The following is a 21,437-nucleotide window of genomic DNA, read 5'->3' as shown; positions in this document are numbered from 1 at the left end:
TTTCACAAAATCACATTTATTGACAAATTTAATACTCCCTCCGTTTAATAATGTAAGATATTTGATTTTTTTTATTTGCAATGTTTGAACATTTGTCTTTTTTAAAAAAAAATATGGAAATATCATTTATTTTGCTTGTGACTTACTTTATTATCAAAAGAACTTTAAGCACCACTTGTTATTTTTTAAATTTGTACTAAGTTTTTGAATAAAACGAATGATCAAACGTTACAACCTAAAAGTCAAATATCTTACGTTATGAAACGGAGACGAAGGTAGTATAATACTATAGCAAATAAAAATACTTAATCTTATATGGGTAACTAGTACATGATATATGAAAGAAAATACAAATCCAATGTAATTTTATAAGTTGTAATTGTAGTGTATGAAACAGCAATTATTCAACAGTGTGTTTTATAAAAGTACAGAACCATAATACCCGTGGTTATGTGGCATATTATAAAAACTCAATGGTTATGTGGAACTTGACCCATAATACGTGTTGTTTTTTGAAATTTAACACACCCATAAATATATATTGAAGATTTGGATTTAAGTAGTTATGGAAGAATTTTTAAATTTTATATTTTTTAATATTTTACAAGGATAGAATTTTGTTTTGAAAAATTACAAAAGTAACATCTCGTGCCTCTCTGATGGGCGCAAAATGCGAAATACCCACTAACTAGCCATGATAAATGATGTGGGCGATGGCGTATGAACATCAGGTGACAGAGGTTGTGGCCTAGCAGGCAAATTTGTAGGTGGCCCCATTGTCGCCCGGTTATTGACCGTTTAATCTATGGTAGGGGGCGCTTGCAAAATTACCCCGGCATTAGTTCGGGCATTGGGGGTTAGTTTTGTGATTTTTAAAAAAATCTTTTTTTATTTTTTATTAAAAAATATAGATAAAAATAATTCGTTACGGACCGCCTGGTCTGGATCTGGGTAGTGAGAATTAGCATGGGCCTAGTTCAATCCATCTGTTTGCCGGCCCAATAAAATTGAGGAGTTGGGCCTCTCAATTCGGGCCTGAACCGAGCCCTCTGAATTGGATCGACGGCGACTACTCTCTTCCCCAACGACGCCGGCCCGCCCTCGCCGTGGCGGCGCCACCGCGCGGGGGGATCGCCTGCTGCTGCCTCAGTCCGATACTCCGACTCCATATCACCAGGGGTCCTGTCCGTCCACGCCCCAGTGCCGCAGTCCAAATTCCATAGCACTAGGAGCCCCCTTTGCGTCATCGGTCGATCCAGGCCTCGTCGTCGCTGGCGGCGGCGGCAGCAGCCGCGATGGTCTGGTCGTTGGAGAAGGCAGGGGCGGGGGCGGCATGCCCGGAGTGCCTGGAGCGTCGGATCCTGTCAGACCTCTCCGGCTCCTGCTTATCCTTCGTGCACGGTCTCTCCGAGTCCCCGCTTCCCTTCGCCTCCTCCGCCGTCGTTCAGGTCTTCCGCCACCCTGTTTCTTTGTTTCGCTGTGCTCATGTTGTTGCTTAGCCCCAAAAGTGTTAGCGGTGTTGCTCGACCTTGGAGCTAAAATAATCTCGTGAGGATGATTTTAGTTGCGCGTCCATTGCATTCCGACATTTTGCTTGTAGTTCTGTTGTATTAGTTGTTCTGAAGATTTTGGTTGTAGTTCTGACATTTTTTTTGTTTCCTGACAGATAGCGTCTGATGCGGCCGAGGAATGTAACGGGAGGTAGGACTTGGCATTCTTTGTTTACTTCAGTATGTACTCGTTTGGTGGATGGATATTTACATCAAATACTTTGCGTGTTATCTAAACCAATTACGTTTTGTGTTGATGATGTTGTTACCTCTTACAACATAACAACATTATAATTCAGTTAGATTGTTGATTGTGTAAGTAATGGAACCAATTGAGTAAATCACTAACTGAACTGTAGCTGTTTTTAGCAGCGTTATATTTAGTGCTACCGTGAAATTTGTCTGGAATATCATTAAAACACATGCTGAGACTTTACTTTGGACACTTACTATTTTGAACACAATCAAGTTTGACGTTGCTAACAAGTACATCAGTTCTTGAAAACAAGAGACATGGGAAATAGTAGTCATCTGCAAACCAACACGAAAATCATTAGTACATCTATGCAATTTTTTTATTAGAGCTAGTTCTTCTATGATGGTTCACTGATCTATCTCCTTTGTTTTCTTAACTAAGTAACCTACTGGATTTCCCTCTTCTTTTTCATTTTTTGCTCAACACTTGTCAAGTACCGCTCTATATGTTGCAGCCAACAGACCTCTGGTTATTTTGTATTGGTGGGACTACATGGTTACAAGGCATTTTTGGATATTCAAGAATGGTAAAGTTTGTTTTAAGTACCATATTTTATACCCAAAAGGCTCCCAAGTTTATCATCAACCTTTAATATTCTCTGCATTTTACTACCCTGCAGTGAGAGTAATTCCTTAGAGAATGGAGGTCAGATAGATCTGCAGAGAAAGCACAGGATACATGCTGACGATAACCAATATATTGTGCAGGAAGACCCCCCTTCTTGTAAAGAATGCATTGAAGATCATGAAAATTCCTCCATTCCCCACAAACATCAATCAATTATAAACACAATTACTAAGTTAACTCCTACTCACTATCTTTCCAGGGCCTCAACTTCTGAAATTAGAGAGCTTATCTCAAGTTATCTGAAATTTTCAACAGAAGAGAATGTGATGAATTCATTAAATCTGTTGTCTGAAAACAAGATTGATGGTTCAGGAGTTTTAGATTTTCTCAATTTTATTGGATTTTCAGCATCCAATGATATACATCCTTCTGGTCGTGTCAGGCATCCCAACATCTTACCTGTTTTAGGTGTTGTAGAAGCACATGATTGCTGCTACATGTTGCATCCCAAGTCTCCATATACCTTGGAAAACATAATGCATTACAGTCCAGAGGCATTGTACTCAGACTGGAATATTAGATTTCTCATTTACCAGATAATCTCTGCTTTGGTGTATCTTCATGATTTTGGTGTTCATCATGGTAATCTGAAACCCGCAACCATATTTATGTCAGATTCTTTATGGCCCTACCTGAGCATAAGTGATATATGTCCTGTAAAACAGAATTGTGGTTTTGCTGAGTCTCTGTGTCCATCTTTTAATGCGTGTTGTTTTGAGGAGGATTGTTCTTCAAGAGCCATTTATACTGGTTTCAATCTGACATCATCCTTAGATTGGCAGTCTCACTTCAAGCGATGGTGGAAGGGTGAATTGAGCAACTACGAATATATTCTTGTCTTAAACAAGTTAGCTGGTAGAAGGTGGGGTGATCCAACTTTTCACACTGTAATGCCATGGGTAATAGATTTCACAGAGAGGCCTGATGAAAATTCTGATGTTGGTTGGAGGGACCTCACCAAAAGTAAATGGCGGTTGGCAAAAGGCGATGAACAACTTGATTTTACCTATTCATCGTCTGAGGTTCCACATCATGTGTCTGATGAGTGTCTCTCAGAGCTAGCAGTTTGCAGTTATAAAGCAAGGAGGCTACCAAAGAACATCTTGAGGTCTGCTGTGCGCTCTGTCTATGAGCCCAACGAATACCCATCTAACATGCAAAGGCTATACCAATGGACTCCTGATGAGTGCATTCCAGAATTCTATAGCGATCCTCGGATATTTGTCTCTCTTCATTCTGAAATGAGCAATTTGGCTTTGCCTTCCTGGGTGACTTCTGCAGAGGAATTTATTTGTCTGCACAGGAATGCTTTAGAGAGTGACCGAGTCTCGCGACAACTGCATCATTGGATTGACATAACCTTTGGCTATAAACTTTCTGGGGAGGCATCTGTTGAAGCCAAGAATGTAATGCTGCCTCATAGTGATCCAGCAAAGCCTAAATCAACAGGGCGACGCCAACTTTTCACAAAACCACATCCTAAGAGACTTGTTAGCACACCTCACTGTACCTATCATAATAGAATGGAATCTTGTGCTAGATGCCAAGGGGAATCAAGTAGCATGACCTCTGGTCTACTATTAAATGGCCACAACCCTTCTACTATGTCATCACAAATTGGCTATCTGGAAGAGTTTGAGCAAGCAAACTTGTTTGTGGAGCTTGAACATCATTTGTGTCCAATATATAATTATTCTGACAATTCTTCTTCATGTTGCTCATCAGTCAAATATTCTAAGATCCCTTGTTCAAATCAGGAGGGTGTGCTACCAGTGGCACCAGATTTTGATTTTTGTTCCTTTCTTGAATGCTTTGAATCTGATGATAGCTCTCCAATGGGTTATCAAGAGCTGTTTCGTTGGAAGCAAAAGTCTTGTTCAGTTATTGAGCATCATGCAAATGACATATTTTCTATTGGATGTATTTTGGCAGAAATGTATATGCACAAGCCACTTTTTGATTCTGAATTGCTATCTGCATACAAAGAAACTGGCATACTGCCAGGAGCAATTCAAGATTTGCCTACCCACGTCGCTGTTCTGGTTGAGTCATGCATACAGAGGGAATGGAAAAGGTATGTTGACTGTTGTTTTATTTTATAGTTTTATGTGCCATCATCGTGTGTGTTTATAATTTATAGTTTTGTGTGCCATCACTGTGTGTGTTATTCTTAATTTTTTAGAAGGAAACCATTGGACCTCTTTTATGAACTAGTTATATTTTGCAGGAGGCCACTGGCAAAGCACCTATTGGAATCTCAATACTTTCCTCCATCAATTCGATCTGCATACATGTTTCTTGCTCCACTTCAACTTATATGTAAATCTAGAGATCGCCTTAAGTATGTCGCTAAGCTTGCAAGTGAAGGAACACTCAAAGCTATGGGAGAATTTGCTGCCGAAATGTGTGCACCGTACTGCCTACCCCTTGTTTCACCATCTTTGTCAGATGTTGACACCGAATTTGCCTTGGCTCTGCTTAAAGAATTTGTGAAGTGCTTGAGTGTCCAAGCTACTAAGGATCTTATACTCCACATCATTCAGAAGATCTTACAGGCCAGTTAAAATATCACTAATAAATATTCTGTTATAACTTTCATCCATTTCTGGCTCTAGTTTTTCTTTATTCCAACTAGTCTTTTCTACTTGCTGTAGGCACCAGAATATTCACACCTGAAGGTCTCCTTGCTTCAAGATTCATTTGTGCGGGAGTTGTGCAAAAAAATGGGAAAACAAACTTACATTGAAAAAGTGCATCCTTTGGTAATCATGAACTTGTACAATTCACCTAACAAGATTACTGCCTCTGCTGCATCTGTTGTTTTAATTGGTTCAAGCGAGGAACTAGGAATACCAATAACTGTTAATCAGGCAAGTCTTGTTAGAAACCTTTGTTTTTGCTTACCCCCTAATCCTTTGCATTACTGATTTATTCTTCATTTCATCCAGACAGTTTTACCTCTAATCCAGTGTTTTGGCAAAGGTTTATGTCCAGATGGAATTGATACATTGGTCAGGATAGGTAACCCAATTAATTGCTTTCTACTTGTGATAAAGCTGTTAGTTCTTTTAACATTATTTGAGCTTAACCATTCCAGGTGGACTTCTTGGAGAAAGTTTTACTGTCAAGCAAATTCTTCCCTTGCTCAGGAATGTTATGCTCTCATGCATTGATTCCTCAAAGATCAGTAAGCCTGAGCCACAACATAGTTGGAACTCTTTTGCCCTAATGGATGGTTTATCTGCATTGGAAGGCCTTGTATCAGTTCTTCCTGTCAAAACAATACTCAGAGAGCTTCTTCAGGTATTTTTGTGGCAGACACTAATTCAATTAATGATGATAAGGGAGAGAAAATGTATTGATTTCGGGTTCACTTGAATCATTACTAACTGAAAGCAGATAATTTTGAAACTGATCTGATACCATACTCAGTTATCACTTGCTTGAGAACTATTCGATGGTTAGGAGATACTATTATTAGTTTATAACTTCTTGTAAGGTAATGAGGTCTAATTGAAGTCCACATCTCTGATGCCCAAATGCAAAACCAGATATTGGACAACTCTCACTATCCATACCTTGAGAAAGTTCACACACCTCTCACTTTACCCTCCTTGAGGTCATCCTACTGTGGTCTTCAACTCATGTGGTTCATATGTGGCGGTTGTTTCAACACGTGATCTGTATTTTGACTGAGATGATAGCATAGTCACCATTTGGGGGGAAGAATGACAGAGGGCTACCTGCCATCCTCCATTGCCATCTTCTTTTTCCTTCTTGTCTTAAGCTTATCTTCTAGGTCCATCCAGGTTGGTTGCGCTTTTCACACCACACTTCACCATGGCCTACGATGCATGCTACTTGAAGGGGTAATTGATGCTCCTCTACAAAATCAAGTTAAAGGCCATCCCTTGAGTTCCCATCCCCTGCATGTGCTTTGTATGTAGAAAGATTAATCTAGGCATCACTGGGGTAGACAAGGCATGGTCATTAATCTATGCATGCAACCATGCACTAAGTACTAGAACTCAAGGATGACTGTAACACTTTCTCGCTACATGCTTGAACTTATTTGGCCATCTCTTACGCAGACCATGAAGACGAAAGCAATCTAGGTATGCACTTGGAGGTGGAGCTCAAGTATGAGGTGACAAGTGGGAACTTAGGAGGGTGTTCTGCACTAGTCAAGCTTGCATAATGTAGTGGTAGGAGTCAGGATGGGGAGAGGATGAATAGAGGAGTAAACATGCACATGCGGACGTAGAGTCCAAGAGAGCCACAGTAATTTGTGCAGATGCCAAAGCAACTTGAAATAGTTTCAGGGGGGTAAATTACACAGTATTAACAATTGAAGGGTGTACACTGTCCGATTTCATCATTTGAGTTGAAATGCAATTATGAATAGAGACAATTTCAACGAAAGTTCGAATTTGCAAGAGGTCCAAATGGAATGAAAATGCATTGATAAAACATCCCTAGAACCTCGAAAAAAATTCTGCCACTTACACTTTATGATATCCATAATTAGAGACTATGGAAATCAGGATTGCATGGATTGTTTGTTAAATAAGCGCATTGCAGAATTCAAATGAATTCACTCTAAGGTATACAATCATGAATGAAATGAATAGTGCACTAGTGCTGTGGATGATAATGTTTTTAGCTCTTACCTTTTAGGGTAGATGCAGATCCCATTTATCATTTATTAAATTTTGGTAGTGATCTGAATGGAAATTAGAAAATATGACTTGGCTGGGATCTTGCTTTACAAAATTTGGAATAGACATCTAATGTAATGGTATCCTTGCTCTAAACACACTAAATTACCTTCTTTTTGCCCACTTTACAGGACCAAGTCTGTCTTCATATAAAGGTTCTTATGCAGGTTCATTTGAATCTTCGTGTGATTCAGGCAATTACTCTTCACAGACAACTTGCTGTTACTCTTCCATCAGAATAACGTCAAATAGCAGATGTCAAATAAATTAAGTTAGTTTCTTTGTATTCTATTAATTAGGTGGCTGCTAGTGCACTTGTTGATCTATGTCAACGAATTGGACCAGCGAATACGGCTATATATGTGCTTCCACATCTAAAAGAGCTTTTTGCTGAATTAGCCTTCTCTCATGAGTCTTCTGGTCTTAGCGCCCCCGCAAAAGGGTTAAAGTTGTTTGATGGGAACAAAACAGAGCCAACTAAAATGGAATCTAGGATTGATCTCATGTAAGTAGAGCATTATGTGTTCTTATATAATTAGTTTTACATGCTTCATGCATTTACTTTTTGAGGTAAACTTGTAGGTTTCTCCTTTACCCTTTCTTGGCAGCACTTGTTGGAATAGAGAAGCTCCGTGAATGTTGCTCTACATGGTTTCTATTAGAGCAAGCCCTTCAAAGATTGTATGGCTGGAAGGTACGGAAGGTTGCATTACCTTCTACGGTGTTTATTATTATCATTATTATTATCATCATCACTATCATTATCATTATTTTTTTTTGTGTGCGCACACAGCCACATACATGATACCAGTCCTATGGATTGAATCTAGGTGTGTGGGAGTCAACCCGTTATTCCCACCATGTGGGCACCTAGCTGTCCTTGTTAGTGCTCATATGTTGTAAGTCCCTTCACGTTTTGACTCTCATCCCTTTCTTTCAGTGGGAGCCGTCCACTGACCATTCTGACATGAAAGGTCAAAGGTTTCAGCCTGGGAACTATGCCTCACATGAGCCTGTTCCTACAAAACTTTTTGCAGAGGTTGCTAAAAATGGTTGGAATATCGGAACCTCCAACCAAGGATCTAGGCTTGAGCATGGGTCATCTAGTGACAATTTGTCTGTCTCAACTTCTGCAAATCAACCATGGTTTTGGTTCCCAAGTCCAGATAGTAATTGCTGGGCACCCGATTTTCTTGGACGTAGTGCTGGCATGAAGGATGAACTTCCATGGAAGATCAAAGCTTCAGTCCTTTACTCAGCCCGTGCCCATCCTGGGGCTTTACGGTCATTAGCTGTCCATGATGATCAGTGCACAATTTTTACTGGCGGAGTTGGTCCTGGTTTTAAGGGAAGTATCCAGAAGTGGGAGTTGCCAAACATGAACTGCAGTTCTGGATATTATGGGCATGAAGAGGTCAGTTTGTACTATTTCCTTCATATGGCATTTTTCTTATTTACTCTGCTATATGATAGGATGCTTGACTTTTCTGATCTAACTACGTACACCTTATACTAAGGTCTGAGGATGTAGTATGCAACGCTGGTGTTTTGAGGGGTTTGTGACAGGGGCAGACCCTGGCCTTGGGTCACCTGGGACATGGCCTGATACTAGGATTGGAGTTAACAGTGAAGATTTTTCCACTATGTAATTCCTGCTCTAGTCCCAACTCACCATGGACTGGCCCAGCCTTGGCCAATCCTGGGTCTGCCCCTGGTTGGTGATATTATGTCTAGATAACAGGAGTCACAAGGATGTAAAAATGTACTCTCCAACATGCTCTGTGTAAGAAATTAAGAGCCATGATTGTGATCAGATCATGTGGTGTTGTCCTTAAGTTTTACTTCTCATTTCACAAAGACAAAAACAAAATGCAATACACTGTATAATTTAATATAGGTACAAAGGTTGTAAGGTATATCTGTGTTGATGCCACAAGAAGAAATGAGACAGTAGATAAAAGCATCTAGTGACAAGTAACATCCCCAGAGAAATATACTACCTCCGTTCTAAAATATAAGCATATCTAAGTTGTTTATCAGAAATTAAGATTGAGAAGAAAAGACAAAGTTGCCCCTTAAATAAAAGAGGAATGGATTTGGGTGGGTAGGTGGATATAAAATGGGAAGAATTTTGAACGAGAAGTGATTGATGGGTTAAACGGTACCATGTACTAGAAATGTTTATATTTTGGTACAATATTCAAATCTCATAAATTATTACATTTTGCAATGGAGTAGTTTTCAAATCAAATTCTTATATTAACCACTTATGGTAAAGTTACAATTTGAGGAAAATATTTGATAAACTATTTTTGTGCTAAGTATTATTTGATAATATATCAAATTGCTTGCACTCATTGATGCACTCAATAAATTTAATTCATATTTTTGCACTCAATAAATTTAATCCATACCTTACCCTTTTCTTTATGTGCAAACATTTTCTTACCTAATTATTCTGATCATTCTTCAATATTGCCTAGGTTGTCAATTCTGTCTGCATTTTGTCAATTACCGGAAAAGTAGCATCTTGTGATGGCACAATTCATATATGGAACGCACAGACAGGAAAACTCATCGCAGTTCATACCGAGTCATCTATTGGCTTTCCTCAGCAAACTGCAACTATTGAGCAGGCAAACATGCTTAATCAGGATGCACTCTCAGGTGGAATATTGTCAAATGCATTTCGTGGTAGTTTATATACGACTATCCATTACATGGAATCTAAAGATAAACTTGTTGCTGGTATGGGAAATGGTTCAATCAGGTATTGTAATTTTTCTCCATTCTTTGGAATTAGTGCCTTTGATTGGGTGGAATGTATGTGGACAAAAAGCGCCAAGTTTCTTATGTGCACAATGCTGATGATGTTTGATAGACATTGCTGTAGCAAAATATAGGAAAAAAAGGTTCTCTTTCTCACTACCCTAGAAATGCCTCCAATTATTGTATTGTGCATGCAGATTTATTGATGTTTATCGAGATCAGAAGCTGCATTTATGGAAGAGTGACTCAGATGAAATTTCTTTCTCATCGCTTGTATCAGCTATTTGTTCATGTGCTTCAGACAAGCTGAAGAAAGGCAGTCCTGCAGCTTCATCATCCTGGATAGCGGCAGGTTTAAGCTCTGGTCATTGTCGATTGCTTGATGAACGTAGTGGAAATATCGTTGCAGTTTGGCGAGCACATGATGGTCACATTACAAAGGTATTCCAGTTTCCCTACCAGGCTACTACCAAATGTTCAAATTATAATCAGGAAAACATGAAGCATCTCCTATTCTGCTATCTGATTTATCTTTTCACATACAGCTAGCAGCACCAGAGGATCACTTGATTGTGTCAAGCTCCCTTGACAAGACTCTTCGAGTTTGGGACCTAAGAGGGTAATTCTCAGATAATCCAATAGCTTATTCATTCAATTTAGAGTCAATTTACCTAGCCTGATGTCCATTTGCTGATTAAATTTATTTAATATATCTAACCATGAGACATAAGAGGTGCACATTTATTTTTTCTTTTAATAGTACTTTGGAAATTTCATGCCAGGATATTAGCCATGAGTCCATGACACGTGTTATGCTCACAGCAGAGGCAATACATGCTTCAAGTTTGGATTATGGAACAATTATATATGCCATGGGTTATAAACTTTTTTCACTTTGAACTTTCATGGTTTGCTAAGATGTTTGTGGGAAATGTAACAGGAATCTATCAGCCCAGTCAAACATTTTCAGAAGTCATTCAGATGGTATCATTAACTTTTGTATGTGGGGTCAGGATGTGGTATCAGTTTCAAGAAACAAAATTGCACTTACTTCCCTTTCGATGCCAACAAGTGAGGTATGTACTTTCTACTATTCACGCCTGCAAGTACTTAATCATGGAACTTTGCTATTTGGCACAGTAACATAGGCCCCTTTAGCAAGTTTTGGATATGCTGTGTTGGAATTCGATTGGTTCCCACAGAAGTAATCGTCGATCTATTGTGAATTTATCATGCAGATCGGACACCAGCAGCTCCTACCTCAGAACCTTTATTCGTGTGACCGAGGAGTGAAATATAAAAACCTGTCTGTTCTTTCGACTATTGCTGTGCTTCCTATGTCAAGATTGTTTGTTGTTGGAACAGAAGATGGTTTTCTCAAAGTCTGCCACTAGTCGCTTCTAATAGTGGTACTCGTCTCTCCCTCGTATTGTGTTACGATTTTTTTATTGGTGCTTCTCTCCCTTGTATTGAGTTAACCTTCTTTTTGGTGGTACCATTGCTCATATACCCCACCCCAATTTCATGTGTCATCGTAGATTACTGGCAAAGCAATCAACGTTATGTAAATTTCATGTGAGTAAAAGCTTCAATTTCCTTCAGTTATTTTTATCTAGTGGGAAGAGATCATACAGGTTCCTATTGGAATTGTCGTGTATATATTTCATCGAAAGTTTGCAGCTGTGGATGGATTTGACCAGCTATCTTACAACTTAGAAATGAAGTATTTTTTTAATCAAAAGAGTGCTTGAGTGCAGCAGTTATGTTCAACCCCATCCTTCGCCTCTGCTTATGTTTATTTATAAGCCAAAATCTAAATTTTTAACTTTAAATTTGAAGTTGATTTTAGGGTATTGTCACTGAAATTTATTTTTTAGTCCTGACTTTTAAATCGCTAAGAATATGTATATAAAGGTTTTACTTACAAATTATTTTTCATCGAATGCCGTTTGGCATTTTCCAGCCAAACAATCACCCCCGTGTTTGTAGAGACATGACAAGTATGCCAAAGTACCAATTGTTTGTAATGCTGAGTTAGAGTTGGCCTGCATGAATCTGAAAAGAGACGAAAACGGTGGTAACATGCTATCCTGATTAGCAATATGCTAGTACATTGCAATTTGTAGACATCTCTTGTTAAGACTACTCCTTGGGACAGTCTAGTCTTGTTAACCTCAGAATTATTCTGAGAAGTTGTACTTGATAGGATCATGCTGTCTCCTTTTGCACCTTCCCAGAGAAAGTGAGCAGAGCAAACTCTCCTGTCGTTTTCGTATTGGCTTGTTCTGCTACAGCGCTCCTGAGTTTTCTGCAGAGCTGACATGAACCATGATAGCTGTAAATGTGGATAGTGTAAATGTAGGTAGTTGGTCAGCTCTGGAGCTGAAGTAAATTAGTAACTTTAGTTACTGCCGTTGCCATGAATACCGTATAGAGCATCTCTAAGGGACCAGTCATTTTACTTGTCATACTAAATTTTAATAATTTTATACAAAAATTATTCTGCAAGAGACTTCATATTTAACTTGTTATACTATTTGAATAACTAGTTCATTAGTCAAATCTAGCAAGTCATTATTTTTCTACTAGCAAGATTGCTATTTATGGGTCCCATGTTAGTAGGACCCGTCTGCCATCCTCCCACTCACCAAATTTGGAGAGTGAGGATGAAGGGTCTGTTGGAATGCACATTAGATTTGAACTTGCTAAGCCTGACATTGAAGGACTAAATTTAGATTTAGAGAGTGAAAATTTAGACATTCTTTTAGAGATGCTCCTAGTGCGGCCCCCTCCAAGTCTGCAGCCCAGCCCTCATATCTGCACCAATTTTGCTCGCTGCTAATCATTTTAAGTAAGGTCAAGCATTTGCTTTCTGGTCTTCATTAAGCCCGAGCTGCCCAACTAAGACAAGGAATACAGTACCATGGAGCTCCGTGGCCACATATCTTCCCACTATGATTTGCTTATGACCAGAGTTATTGTTCCGGATTATTTACTTCACTTTTCTAAGAATACATTAGTTTTTTTTTATAAAAAATAACTTTCTTCTGCTGCATTTCAGAGGTTATTCTTAGCTACTGTACTTGGTAAGTTAATCAAGTAGATAATCCGTGGTAATTGTTTCAGACTCTATTATCCTCTGTTGATTGTGTCATTAGTCACTGACAGGTGGGTGCTGAGACGTGCAATGCTGCAAGAATTGCTTTATAAAGTGAAGCGTCTCCTCTCGTGAGCGCAGCTACTTCAGGCAGAGCATAGCAGCTACAGCTTGCTAGCAATGGTGGCGGGGATCAGCGTCGCCGTCCTCCGCGTGGGCCTCGCCGCCGGCCTCCTCCTGCTCGCCGCCGGCGCGTGCCACGGCGCGAGGGACGCCCCCGGCGAGCCGGGGCCGACGGCGTACCGGCCGCAGAACGTGTTCGGGTTCGGCGGCTTCTACCCGGGCCCGTCCGTCAACTGGGTCTTCCCCGGCCCCAACGGCGTCACGCCGCAGGTCGGCTTCGGCGGGATGCCGGGCTCCTTCGTCTTCCCCGGCGGCGGCGGGTCGCCGCTCACGCCAGGCGGCGGCGGCGGCGTCATCGGCATCCACGGCGCCGCCGCGAAGGCGAAGAAGCCGTGATCGTAGGGCAGTGGTCAGGCCGGCTAGCCCCCAAAAAGTATAATCAAGAATGGAGGCGTGCTTAGCTATATATAGGTTCGTGTTATCTACTATGCGGTAGTGTAGGTCTAGGTGTGTTTAACTTTGCTGCTCTGTATCCTGTGTTTTGTGGTTAAGTGTGCTGTGTGCCTGTGTCTATGTAAAGCTAGGCTAGGTATGAGTCCTGGCTGTTGTTTATCTCATCTACTTTTGCATTTCTTCAAGGGTTATCTGGTCTTTACATCATATTATTCTCTTTTTTTCTTGGCTTTTACCTACACGTTTTTTAAATAGTTAAAAATGATTCGTTTTTTATAAATAGTTTCTACATATAAGTTCATCACAGTAGATATTTAAATTTATAGGAGTAGTTCTATACTTTATATCATTATATAACTATAAAAAATTAAATAATCTTTCGTATTTCATTAACACGAGAATGCGAATATGGTCATCATTACATTACATTAAAAGCTACATAAAACTTAGTGGCATAAAATGAGTATCATCTTAAGAAAGAAGACATTGATCTTCCCCTAGATAGTTTTGCAGATTGAAGATGGCATACAGATGGAAACTGGCCCGGGATAGCTACTTGGGCCGGCCAATGCCCTTTTGGTAGGCTATAGTTGCTTCTGGAATTTTGATATTTTGTTTTTTTTGAAAACTTATTTTATAAATAGATTTGAAAAAAACTTATTACATGAATGGATCTTTAATTTTGACCACACCAATGTCATTGGCACCATCGTTGAATAGGCACCGTCCTATTATGTTATGATCTCGTGGCCGGAGAACGGTAGCAATAGGCACCGTTCTCTTCAACGACGACGTCAATGACGTTGGTATAATTAAAATAATTCATTCGTGCAACAAGTTTTTTTAGAGATATATTTGTAAAATAAGTTTTTAAAAAAGACAAAATGTCAAAATTGCAGAAAGTTGCCTGGTAAATCTAGGCCGAGTACCATGAACATGAAATCTTGTTTGCATTTGGATAGTGTTCTCTTTAATTAATTAGCAATGTTACAAGAGACAACATAGATGGATGCACGTATTTGCCTGCCTTCTGTTCCTCAGTTCTACAAATTGCTTTACTGTTACCGAGCACCAAACATTGGTAGTAACTACGCTGGACATGTAAGTAATTAACACACACTGGCACAGTGCTGGAACAGATTGCTACTTCACAAGTATTGAAGCATAGCAATATTTTATTATAACATGTGTGCAAATAACTACGTCCAATAATGAAGTGGTCTATAATCACCACCCTAATATGTAAGTATTTCTAGAGATAGCACGGGTATTAAGAAAGTAGGTGAAAAATAATTAGATAAAAATTGTGATTGGTTAACAAGAGAACGCAGATGAAAAAAAATAGATAATAGTTGTGATTGGTTAAGATGAATGGATAGATAGAGAAATAACAATATTTTAGAATAAATCATAAGTGGTTAAAATAGCTTAGTTTTAAGGGTAGTTTAATTCGCTCACCAACACCATTTCTATATTCCCAGAATATCCGGATATTGCTACAAGTAAGGAACAGGACGGTTCATTCCCACACCTCTTAAATGTCCTACAAAGACAAAGATCCCCTCCTGTTTTCGATTTTTGTCAATATATATATATATATATAATCTATTTTGTCGTGATTTTTGTAACTAAAGGAACTTTACCACAACATAATTTTCATACATGCAAAAAGTTTAAATAACACAAACGTTCAGACTTCTAGCTTATACATGTAAAAGTCAACAACGGTGAACACACCATAAAAACTGGATGTGGTATATTTTATTGATTTATGACAGATTCACAGTTTCACACCAAGCACTCACCAAAACACACAAGCGAAATGAAACAAAGAAAAGGCAGAAAAAGGAAGAAAAACATCCTCTCCAGCAGCTTTTATTCTTGTGAAAAGCAGCAGCTAGCAACACTGATCAGAGACTTTTTATTTACTGAACCTCTGAAGAAGGAGAAAAATTGCAGTTTTGAGCTACCTAACTTGCTGCCACCGCAGATGAAACGTCGTCGTCGTCAGAGCCGGCCACGGCGGTGAGCTCAAGCTCAGCGCCAGCAGTGTCAGTGGCAGCGGCAGTGGTGCTCCTCCTGTTGACGACCCTGCAGTTGAGCCGGACCTCACCCTGCGTCCCGGTGAGCACCTCGATGCCGCCCATCTTCACCATGGCCTTCACGAACTTGCTCTTCCACCTCCGCTCGCTCTTCACGAACTCGTCCACCGACGCCCTGAGCGTGGCGTTGGTGAGCAGCGCCTGGTCCGACGTGAAGAGGCCCAGGTTGTTGGCGAGCCCGACGTAGTACTTGTTGTCCAGCGCCGCCGGGGTGATCACGTCCATGTCCACCGTCGTGTTGGGGAAGAACTGGCTGCTGTTGGAGGGGCAGACGGCGCGGAGGAGGAACGCGTAGGCCGGGCTGATGGTCGGGTCGACGTCGCTGCCGGCGCTGAAACCGTAGAGGCGGTTGGTGAAGGAGGAGCAGTGGGAGACGCCGATGGTGTGGGCGCCGGAGAGGACGACCATGTCCTCGGCGGTGAGGTTCTTGCGGCTGAAGTTGCCGACGAGCTCGGCGGCGCTGGAGAAGGGCGCCGGGAGGTTGGCCAGCGCGTCGCCCTCGAGGGAGACGTTGCCGTCGCGGCGGCCCGCGGGGACCCTGTAGGTGACGTTGCCGGAGAGCGCGACGCTGTCGCGGGCGGCAAAGGCGAGGATGTCGGCGCAGGAGACGGTGCGCGGGCAGGCGGCCTCGACGGCGGCCTTGGCGGCGTCGACGACGTCGAAGCCCCGGAGGCTGGGGTTGTTGGGGATGGCCTGCTTCTCCACGCGCACGCTGCTGTTCGCCACCGGGTCGATCAGCACTGACCCGTCGCACCCCTAAACGAGATGAACACCACCGTCAAATTTAAATTTTGGTTTATTTATTTTTCTGGTAAAATTACAGCTTCCAAATGTAACTCTAGTGTAGTAATATTGTGCTGTGAATACATGATTACATATATAACTTATATTGTTTTGCAACTCTACGAATAGAGACCACTATAAAAATAAGATATATCCACGGTAAATGGGATGATAGCCTTATAAGAAATCAAGAGGTTTAATTTTTTCGGAAGGAGTATAAGAAGGAGTATATGGAAAGATATATTCTCTCATCCTTAAACTCGTAAAAACTTGCATGCACCCGATCACTTTGCTTCTGCTTTTACTTATAAACTAAAAATTAATTTTTTCAAGCTTAAATTTAGAGTTGATTTTAAGGTTTTTTTCAGCATTGACTTTTAAATTGCTAACAATATATTTATAAAAATTTTATTGCTAAATTATTTTTTATTTGCAAATATACCGTTCCAAACTAGCACCTCGTTCACTTTTGTCTATCAATTCTCTGTTGTATAACGGGATGAAATTTACACTTCTTTAATTTATGCATTCGTCTAGACTTCTATCAATTGAGGTGATGACGCTCAGCCATATCTGTCATCCGAACTTATTTCCATGGCCCATTATTAAAATAAAACGAGTGATGATGGTACGTTGCCATATGCTCAACTTGTTTTCATGACCGTACTCTGATGCTAAAAAATATCGCCGTCCAGTACGTAACGGGTGTAATTTCGTTCTACCAATCAACAGATTGATATGACATTCAGCATCCAGAAAACCATGCGTGTATGGCTGAAATTTATCGAGATAAAGGTTGGGAATTTAATTATGTCAAATAATTTTTTTAAAAAATCTGTTTGTATGCATCCATGTTTGGTCGACAGTTTTAAAAGGAATATCTATATGTGCATTTGTTGATTGATCGTCCCCAAAGAAGACAAGTGTGATAATTAATTATCACTTTGGGTCATAAATACTAAACGTTTACAATATATCACTTTGGTGAAACTTTTATAAGTCTAGCAATCAATAACTTATTAATAAATGCTTAGCTTAAAAAGGGTACACATATATCTGGCTTGAAAAAGTACCACTAGCGTACTGCCACAAACTTATTAGATTTGTAGAAATATTAGCGAAAAGCTGCATAGGTCATATTCAGATGACATTGCACTTTCCACTTTTCCAGCTACATTATACTTCCTCTGTCCCACAATAAACCAATTCTTCGGTTCCCCTGCCCAGTGTTTGACCATCCGTCTTATTTGAAATTTTTTAAATAATTAAAAAAAATAGTCACACGTTAAACTATTTATAATTTATCATCTAATAAAAATAAAAATATTAATCATAAATTTTTTGAATAAGACGAAGAGTCAAAGTAAAAAGTGAAAATTTGGTTTGTTTTGAGACGGAGGGAGTATCTGGTTAGCATTAAGAAACTGCTGTACTAATTAATCTCTGGTCAAAAGCAGCAGAGAGAGGTCTTTGTCGTAGCCATACCCGCATATCGAGGACTTATATATCAGAAAATACGGAGTATTGCAAGGTATAGATCGATGCCTAGTGGTACGTAAGAACTTAAAAAGATAGTGTAATTTATTATCATTCGTATAAATCTAAAATGCGTTCGAATATCTTATAATATAAAATAGATATAATACGTAACATCTCTCTCAGCTGATATAGCACGTATACGTACTTAAGTTGTCGGTAATGTTAAGTAAATTATGCAACTTAACCTAATAAGTAGGAACTAGATGCATGTGATGATTTGTATGCAGATTGCAGTTAACTGAAAGTGACCATTATATGCTGATGGCTAGCCCTTTTCAATATGTTATTGTCGTACCTTTACTGAAAGAGACAATATTGGAAATAAGTTCACACTATTTCAAACTATATACTCGCTTGCTGTTGGGACAGCCATGGCAGTAGGTAATTGCTAATTGGTGAGTAGTATATATGAACTTTTCTATAATTTGATAACTAATACATTTAAAACTCTATATGATTGTTTGACGAAAAACACATCATTAAATTTTGTTACAAATAATTCCATAATATGTAAATTTACCATCAAAATCATAGGTCGTGGAGCAAAAAGGTGCTCAAAATGTCAAAGCATGGGACTGTACTTTCTTTGGTAAATAAAGTCGTTCATGACTTTTCTAAGTCAACAAAAATACGGCCACACCAAATTTTACTGTCAGAACCCAAAAAATGTTCTAAAATTTCGTTATAGTTTCTTAAACAAATTTATTCCGACCATGTCTCTATATCCAAACCGCCTATGTTAGACAATCTTTTAATTTGGCCCAGATTAATACATCTTCTCTGAGGAATTTGACTAACTAACTGGCACAATTTGACTGCACACATTACAGATGTATAAACATCTTTTTTGCTAGCCAAGGTGTTCTGGTATTAAAGCAGTATTAATTATGCCGATATTTTACAATATTTAGTTATTTACCCACAAATTTATCTTATCTAACTGCATTGCAAGTGTACAATCAATCCGAAGAAATTGCAATTGTACAATCGATTCGAAGAAGTGACTAAGAGTAATTTTACGGTCTCAGTGCGAAATTTTGGTACCTGGTACCTTCTCAAATAGATACTAGGAGGTAACAAAATTTTACACTGAAATTTTGGTACCTCTTGGTACCTTCTCGAGTACCGTAAAATTGATCTTTCTTTTAATTAATCAAAGCTGCAAGCTTCCCAACTGATAGGCTGTTCTTGCACAAACAGTAGTGCAAGCATACGCAAAATTAACTGAATTAGATCGTACGTACCCTGACAAAGCAGTCGTGGAAGTGCAGCCGGATGAGACCGGCGGCGACGCCGCTGTTGTTCCTGAAGGCGGCGGCCACCGCCCGCTGCACCAGGGACTCCGCCGACGGGCACGTCTTGCTGTAGAACCCGACCTTCAGCCCGGCGCCGGCCGCGCCGCCGGGGAAGACGACGGCGGCCCAGCCGGCGACGAAGAAGAAGAAGAAGCAGCAGCGATTCATGGCCATGGAGCTCATGCCAGCTTAATTAATTGGGTCAGGTGAGGTCTGGTTCTTTTGTTCTGCTGCAAAGCTTTCATGAGGTGTTTATATAGCAAAATAATGGAGTGGTTTCCGCTTCCACATTACAAGAAATCAAAGGACAATCTCGTCAAATTGTTTATATTATCAGAGCCAGAAATTGGCCAGGTACATGCATGGTTGATGAGCCCGAGCTAATTAATTAGTGTATTTTTTGGGTACCCATTATTTATATATTGAAAAGCTCGCATAAAGTTTTTATATGATATAAATAGGATTAAAGAGAAAAGCCTATGGCTCAAACCCTAATTATCCTAGACTTGTTTCCATCATCCCCTAATTAAGAGAGTAGTTGCGATTAAAAGCTGCAGGATTGACACACCACACACACACAGCCCCCAAGTGGCTTGCTTTTCTTCTTTGTGACCTACATGCTCCCTGCCAATGCTGCAAAGCAGCCATGGCCCATGTGTGTTTTCAGGCTCACCCATGGGTCGATCACTCGATCTTGAACGAACGATCTCCTTTTTTGGGTTAATTGGGACCTCAGAGCTAGCTATCATTGATGAGCCATTTGCCCGGTCCCCAGGGAAGAAAATAGTTGATTTTGGTACCAAGTTGATGAGAGAATCCTTGCAGCAGGTAGCCACACCTTTGGATCAGTCTCATCTGAATATTAGTCCTAGTACAGTATTAGCACAGCCTGCAGCTGAATATTGTAAATTACTATATATCATTGCAGCTGATGATGTTTTCTTTATTTATTTCTCAATTTCTCAAACAAGAGTAGGTGAGTGAGTACATCTTGATTTGCATGTCTGTCGGCGTCCCATCGTCTTCTCGCGAGTGCTGAAAAGATAAGATGAGATTTAGTCAAAGGAAATTAACGGATCGAGCAAGGGGCCGGGTTTAATTAGCGAGGAGTTAAATTCGATTTAACTTCACGTGTACTCCGTTTGTTTCTATTACCGGTGCGGAACCAGAAATTTATTAAGCCTAAGGCTTAACAATGAAACATAAATATTTTTGATAAATTTAAGTAAAAAATAGTAACTTCCTAATACGATTTTTTGTCAGTGTGGGGCTCCAGTCTAAACTACCACATGCTTGGTACCGCCCGTGTCTAGTAGAGATTCGTGTGGCTAGCTTTAGCTCTAGTATTGTTTGATGCATGTTTCTGATTGATAATAATAATACTTGTACTTATGTGAAGATGCCAATGTTTACTTATGATGCATTAATGGATGGAGAAGCACAAATGTCGTGATGATAATCTCGTGGGTGCATGACTCCATCTACCTGGGTTTAAATCATGGTAACCTAAATATTACACACATATGCGTATTTGTGGGTGTGTGGTGTTGGATGGTAATGGTGTGATGGCGTGTGCACGTTTGTTAATTTGCTATGTTGCAGAAAAAAATACGTTTGGTTATTATTTATTGTGCTTGTGTAAGTATATATGTTTTAAATATTTGAGGGCTTGACTTTGTTCTCCTCATTGTTTATTTGAACGATTTGGCACGACTCTGCTCTGTATTCTCTACAATCAATTCATACATGGAATTAGATCACATTTCGCGCAACTTTTGTGGATGATTAATATTTATCTTGCATCACCCTGAAGGTTAGTTACGCTCGTGTAGTTATTAAATAATCGAATTGTTCAGAAGCATCTGTTCCTCTTTGCTTGCTTTAACGTGGTATCACGTGACAAGGCGTTTCTTTCTTTCTGAAAATTACAAGGATGTCATTATAATTTTATAAAACTAGAGATATGTCATCCTGATCTACATGTCATTGATTCATACAAGCCTTATCACTGAGATACCAATGTCATATCTCTAACTTTATAAAATTATAATGACACGTTTGTAAATTTTACTCTTATGCAAAGGCCAAAAGAACCAGAGGCGGATCTATCACCGAAGCTAGGTGC

At 39.8% G+C, this 21,437-nt stretch overlaps 3 protein-coding genes across 7 annotated transcripts; 2 read left to right on the top strand and 1 right to left on the bottom strand.

Moving 5' to 3' along the window:
• Positions 1 to 1,125: 1,125 nt before the first annotated feature.
• Positions 1,126 to 13,174, top strand: LOC102707531 (protein GFS12). Of its 5 annotated transcripts, none has more exons than XM_040522507.1 (18): positions 1,126 to 1,448; positions 1,667 to 1,701; positions 2,261 to 2,332; positions 2,426 to 4,507; positions 4,661 to 4,988; positions 5,088 to 5,303; positions 5,382 to 5,454; positions 5,531 to 5,736; positions 7,283 to 7,345; positions 7,451 to 7,656; positions 7,734 to 7,845; positions 8,092 to 8,565; positions 9,635 to 9,921; positions 10,118 to 10,361; positions 10,466 to 10,539; positions 10,861 to 10,996; positions 11,159 to 11,329; positions 13,089 to 13,174. In XM_040522507.1, exons 1-17 carry the CDS (start codon positions 1,296 to 1,298, stop codon positions 11,312 to 11,314), a joined length of 4,917 nt encoding a protein of 1,638 aa, XP_040378441.1. In that variant the 5' UTR covers positions 1,126 to 1,295; the 3' UTR covers positions 11,315 to 11,329; positions 13,089 to 13,174. The 5 variants fall into 5 exon arrangements, 4 of the variants coding, with proteins under 4 accessions (XP_040378441.1, XP_040378438.1, XP_040378443.1 ...); XM_040522504.1 differs by having other exon boundaries at positions 13,079 to 13,164; XM_040522509.1 differs by lacking the exon at positions 13,089 to 13,174 and having other exon boundaries at positions 2,426 to 3,295; positions 3,383 to 4,507; positions 11,159 to 11,767.
• A 3-nt stretch (positions 13,175 to 13,177) lies between these two features.
• Positions 13,178 to 13,829, top strand: LOC121053930 (translation initiation factor IF-2-like). The gene has a single exon (XM_040522515.1). The coding sequence runs from the start codon at positions 13,198 to 13,200 to the stop codon at positions 13,534 to 13,536; it is 339 nt and encodes a 112-aa protein (XP_040378449.1). The 5' UTR covers positions 13,178 to 13,197; the 3' UTR covers positions 13,537 to 13,829.
• A 1,503-nt stretch (positions 13,830 to 15,332) lies between these two features.
• On the bottom strand, positions 15,333 to 19,700 carry LOC102706987 (peroxidase 1-like). Its single transcript, XM_040519966.1, has 2 exons — positions 19,262 to 19,700; positions 15,333 to 16,451 (listed from the first exon to the last, which is right to left on the bottom strand). The coding sequence occupies exons 1-2, from the start codon at positions 19,493 to 19,495 to the stop codon at positions 15,564 to 15,566; spliced, it is 1,122 nt and encodes a 373-aa protein (XP_040375900.1). The 5' UTR covers positions 19,496 to 19,700; the 3' UTR covers positions 15,333 to 15,563.
• Between the last annotated feature and the right edge of the window lie 1,737 nt (positions 19,701 to 21,437).

This window comes from Oryza brachyantha, chromosome 1, assembly GCF_000231095.2.
Source record: "Oryza brachyantha chromosome 1, ObraRS2, whole genome shotgun sequence".
In the NCBI taxonomy this organism is placed as follows: Eukaryota; Viridiplantae; Streptophyta; class Magnoliopsida; order Poales; family Poaceae; genus Oryza; species Oryza brachyantha.
Note: the sequence above shows the minus strand (reverse complement) of the source record. Positions and strands in the feature narration are given on the sequence as shown.

Coding starts and splice junctions, on each gene's coding strand:
- LOC102706987 (XM_040519966.1), bottom strand. CDS start 19,495: ATGAGCTCCATGGCCATGAATCGCTGCTGCTTCTTCTTCTTCTTCGTC. Junction 16,452..19,261: donor TCCACGACTGCTTTGTCAGG/GTACGTACGATC, acceptor CATCTCGTTTAG/GGGTGCGACGGGTCAGTGCT.
- LOC121053930 (XM_040522515.1), top strand. CDS start 13,198: ATGGTGGCGGGGATCAGCGTCGCCGTCCTCCGCGTGGGCCTCGCCGCC.
- LOC102707531 (XM_040522507.1), top strand. CDS start 1,296: ATGGTCTGGTCGTTGGAGAAGGCAGGGGCGGGGGCGGCATGCCCGGAG. Junction 4,989..5,087: donor TCATTCAGAAGATCTTACAG/GCCAGTTAAAAT, acceptor TACTTGCTGTAG/GCACCAGAATATTCACACCT. Junction 7,657..7,733: donor GAATCTAGGATTGATCTCAT/GTAAGTAGAGCA, acceptor GTAAACTTGTAG/GTTTCTCCTTTACCCTTTCT.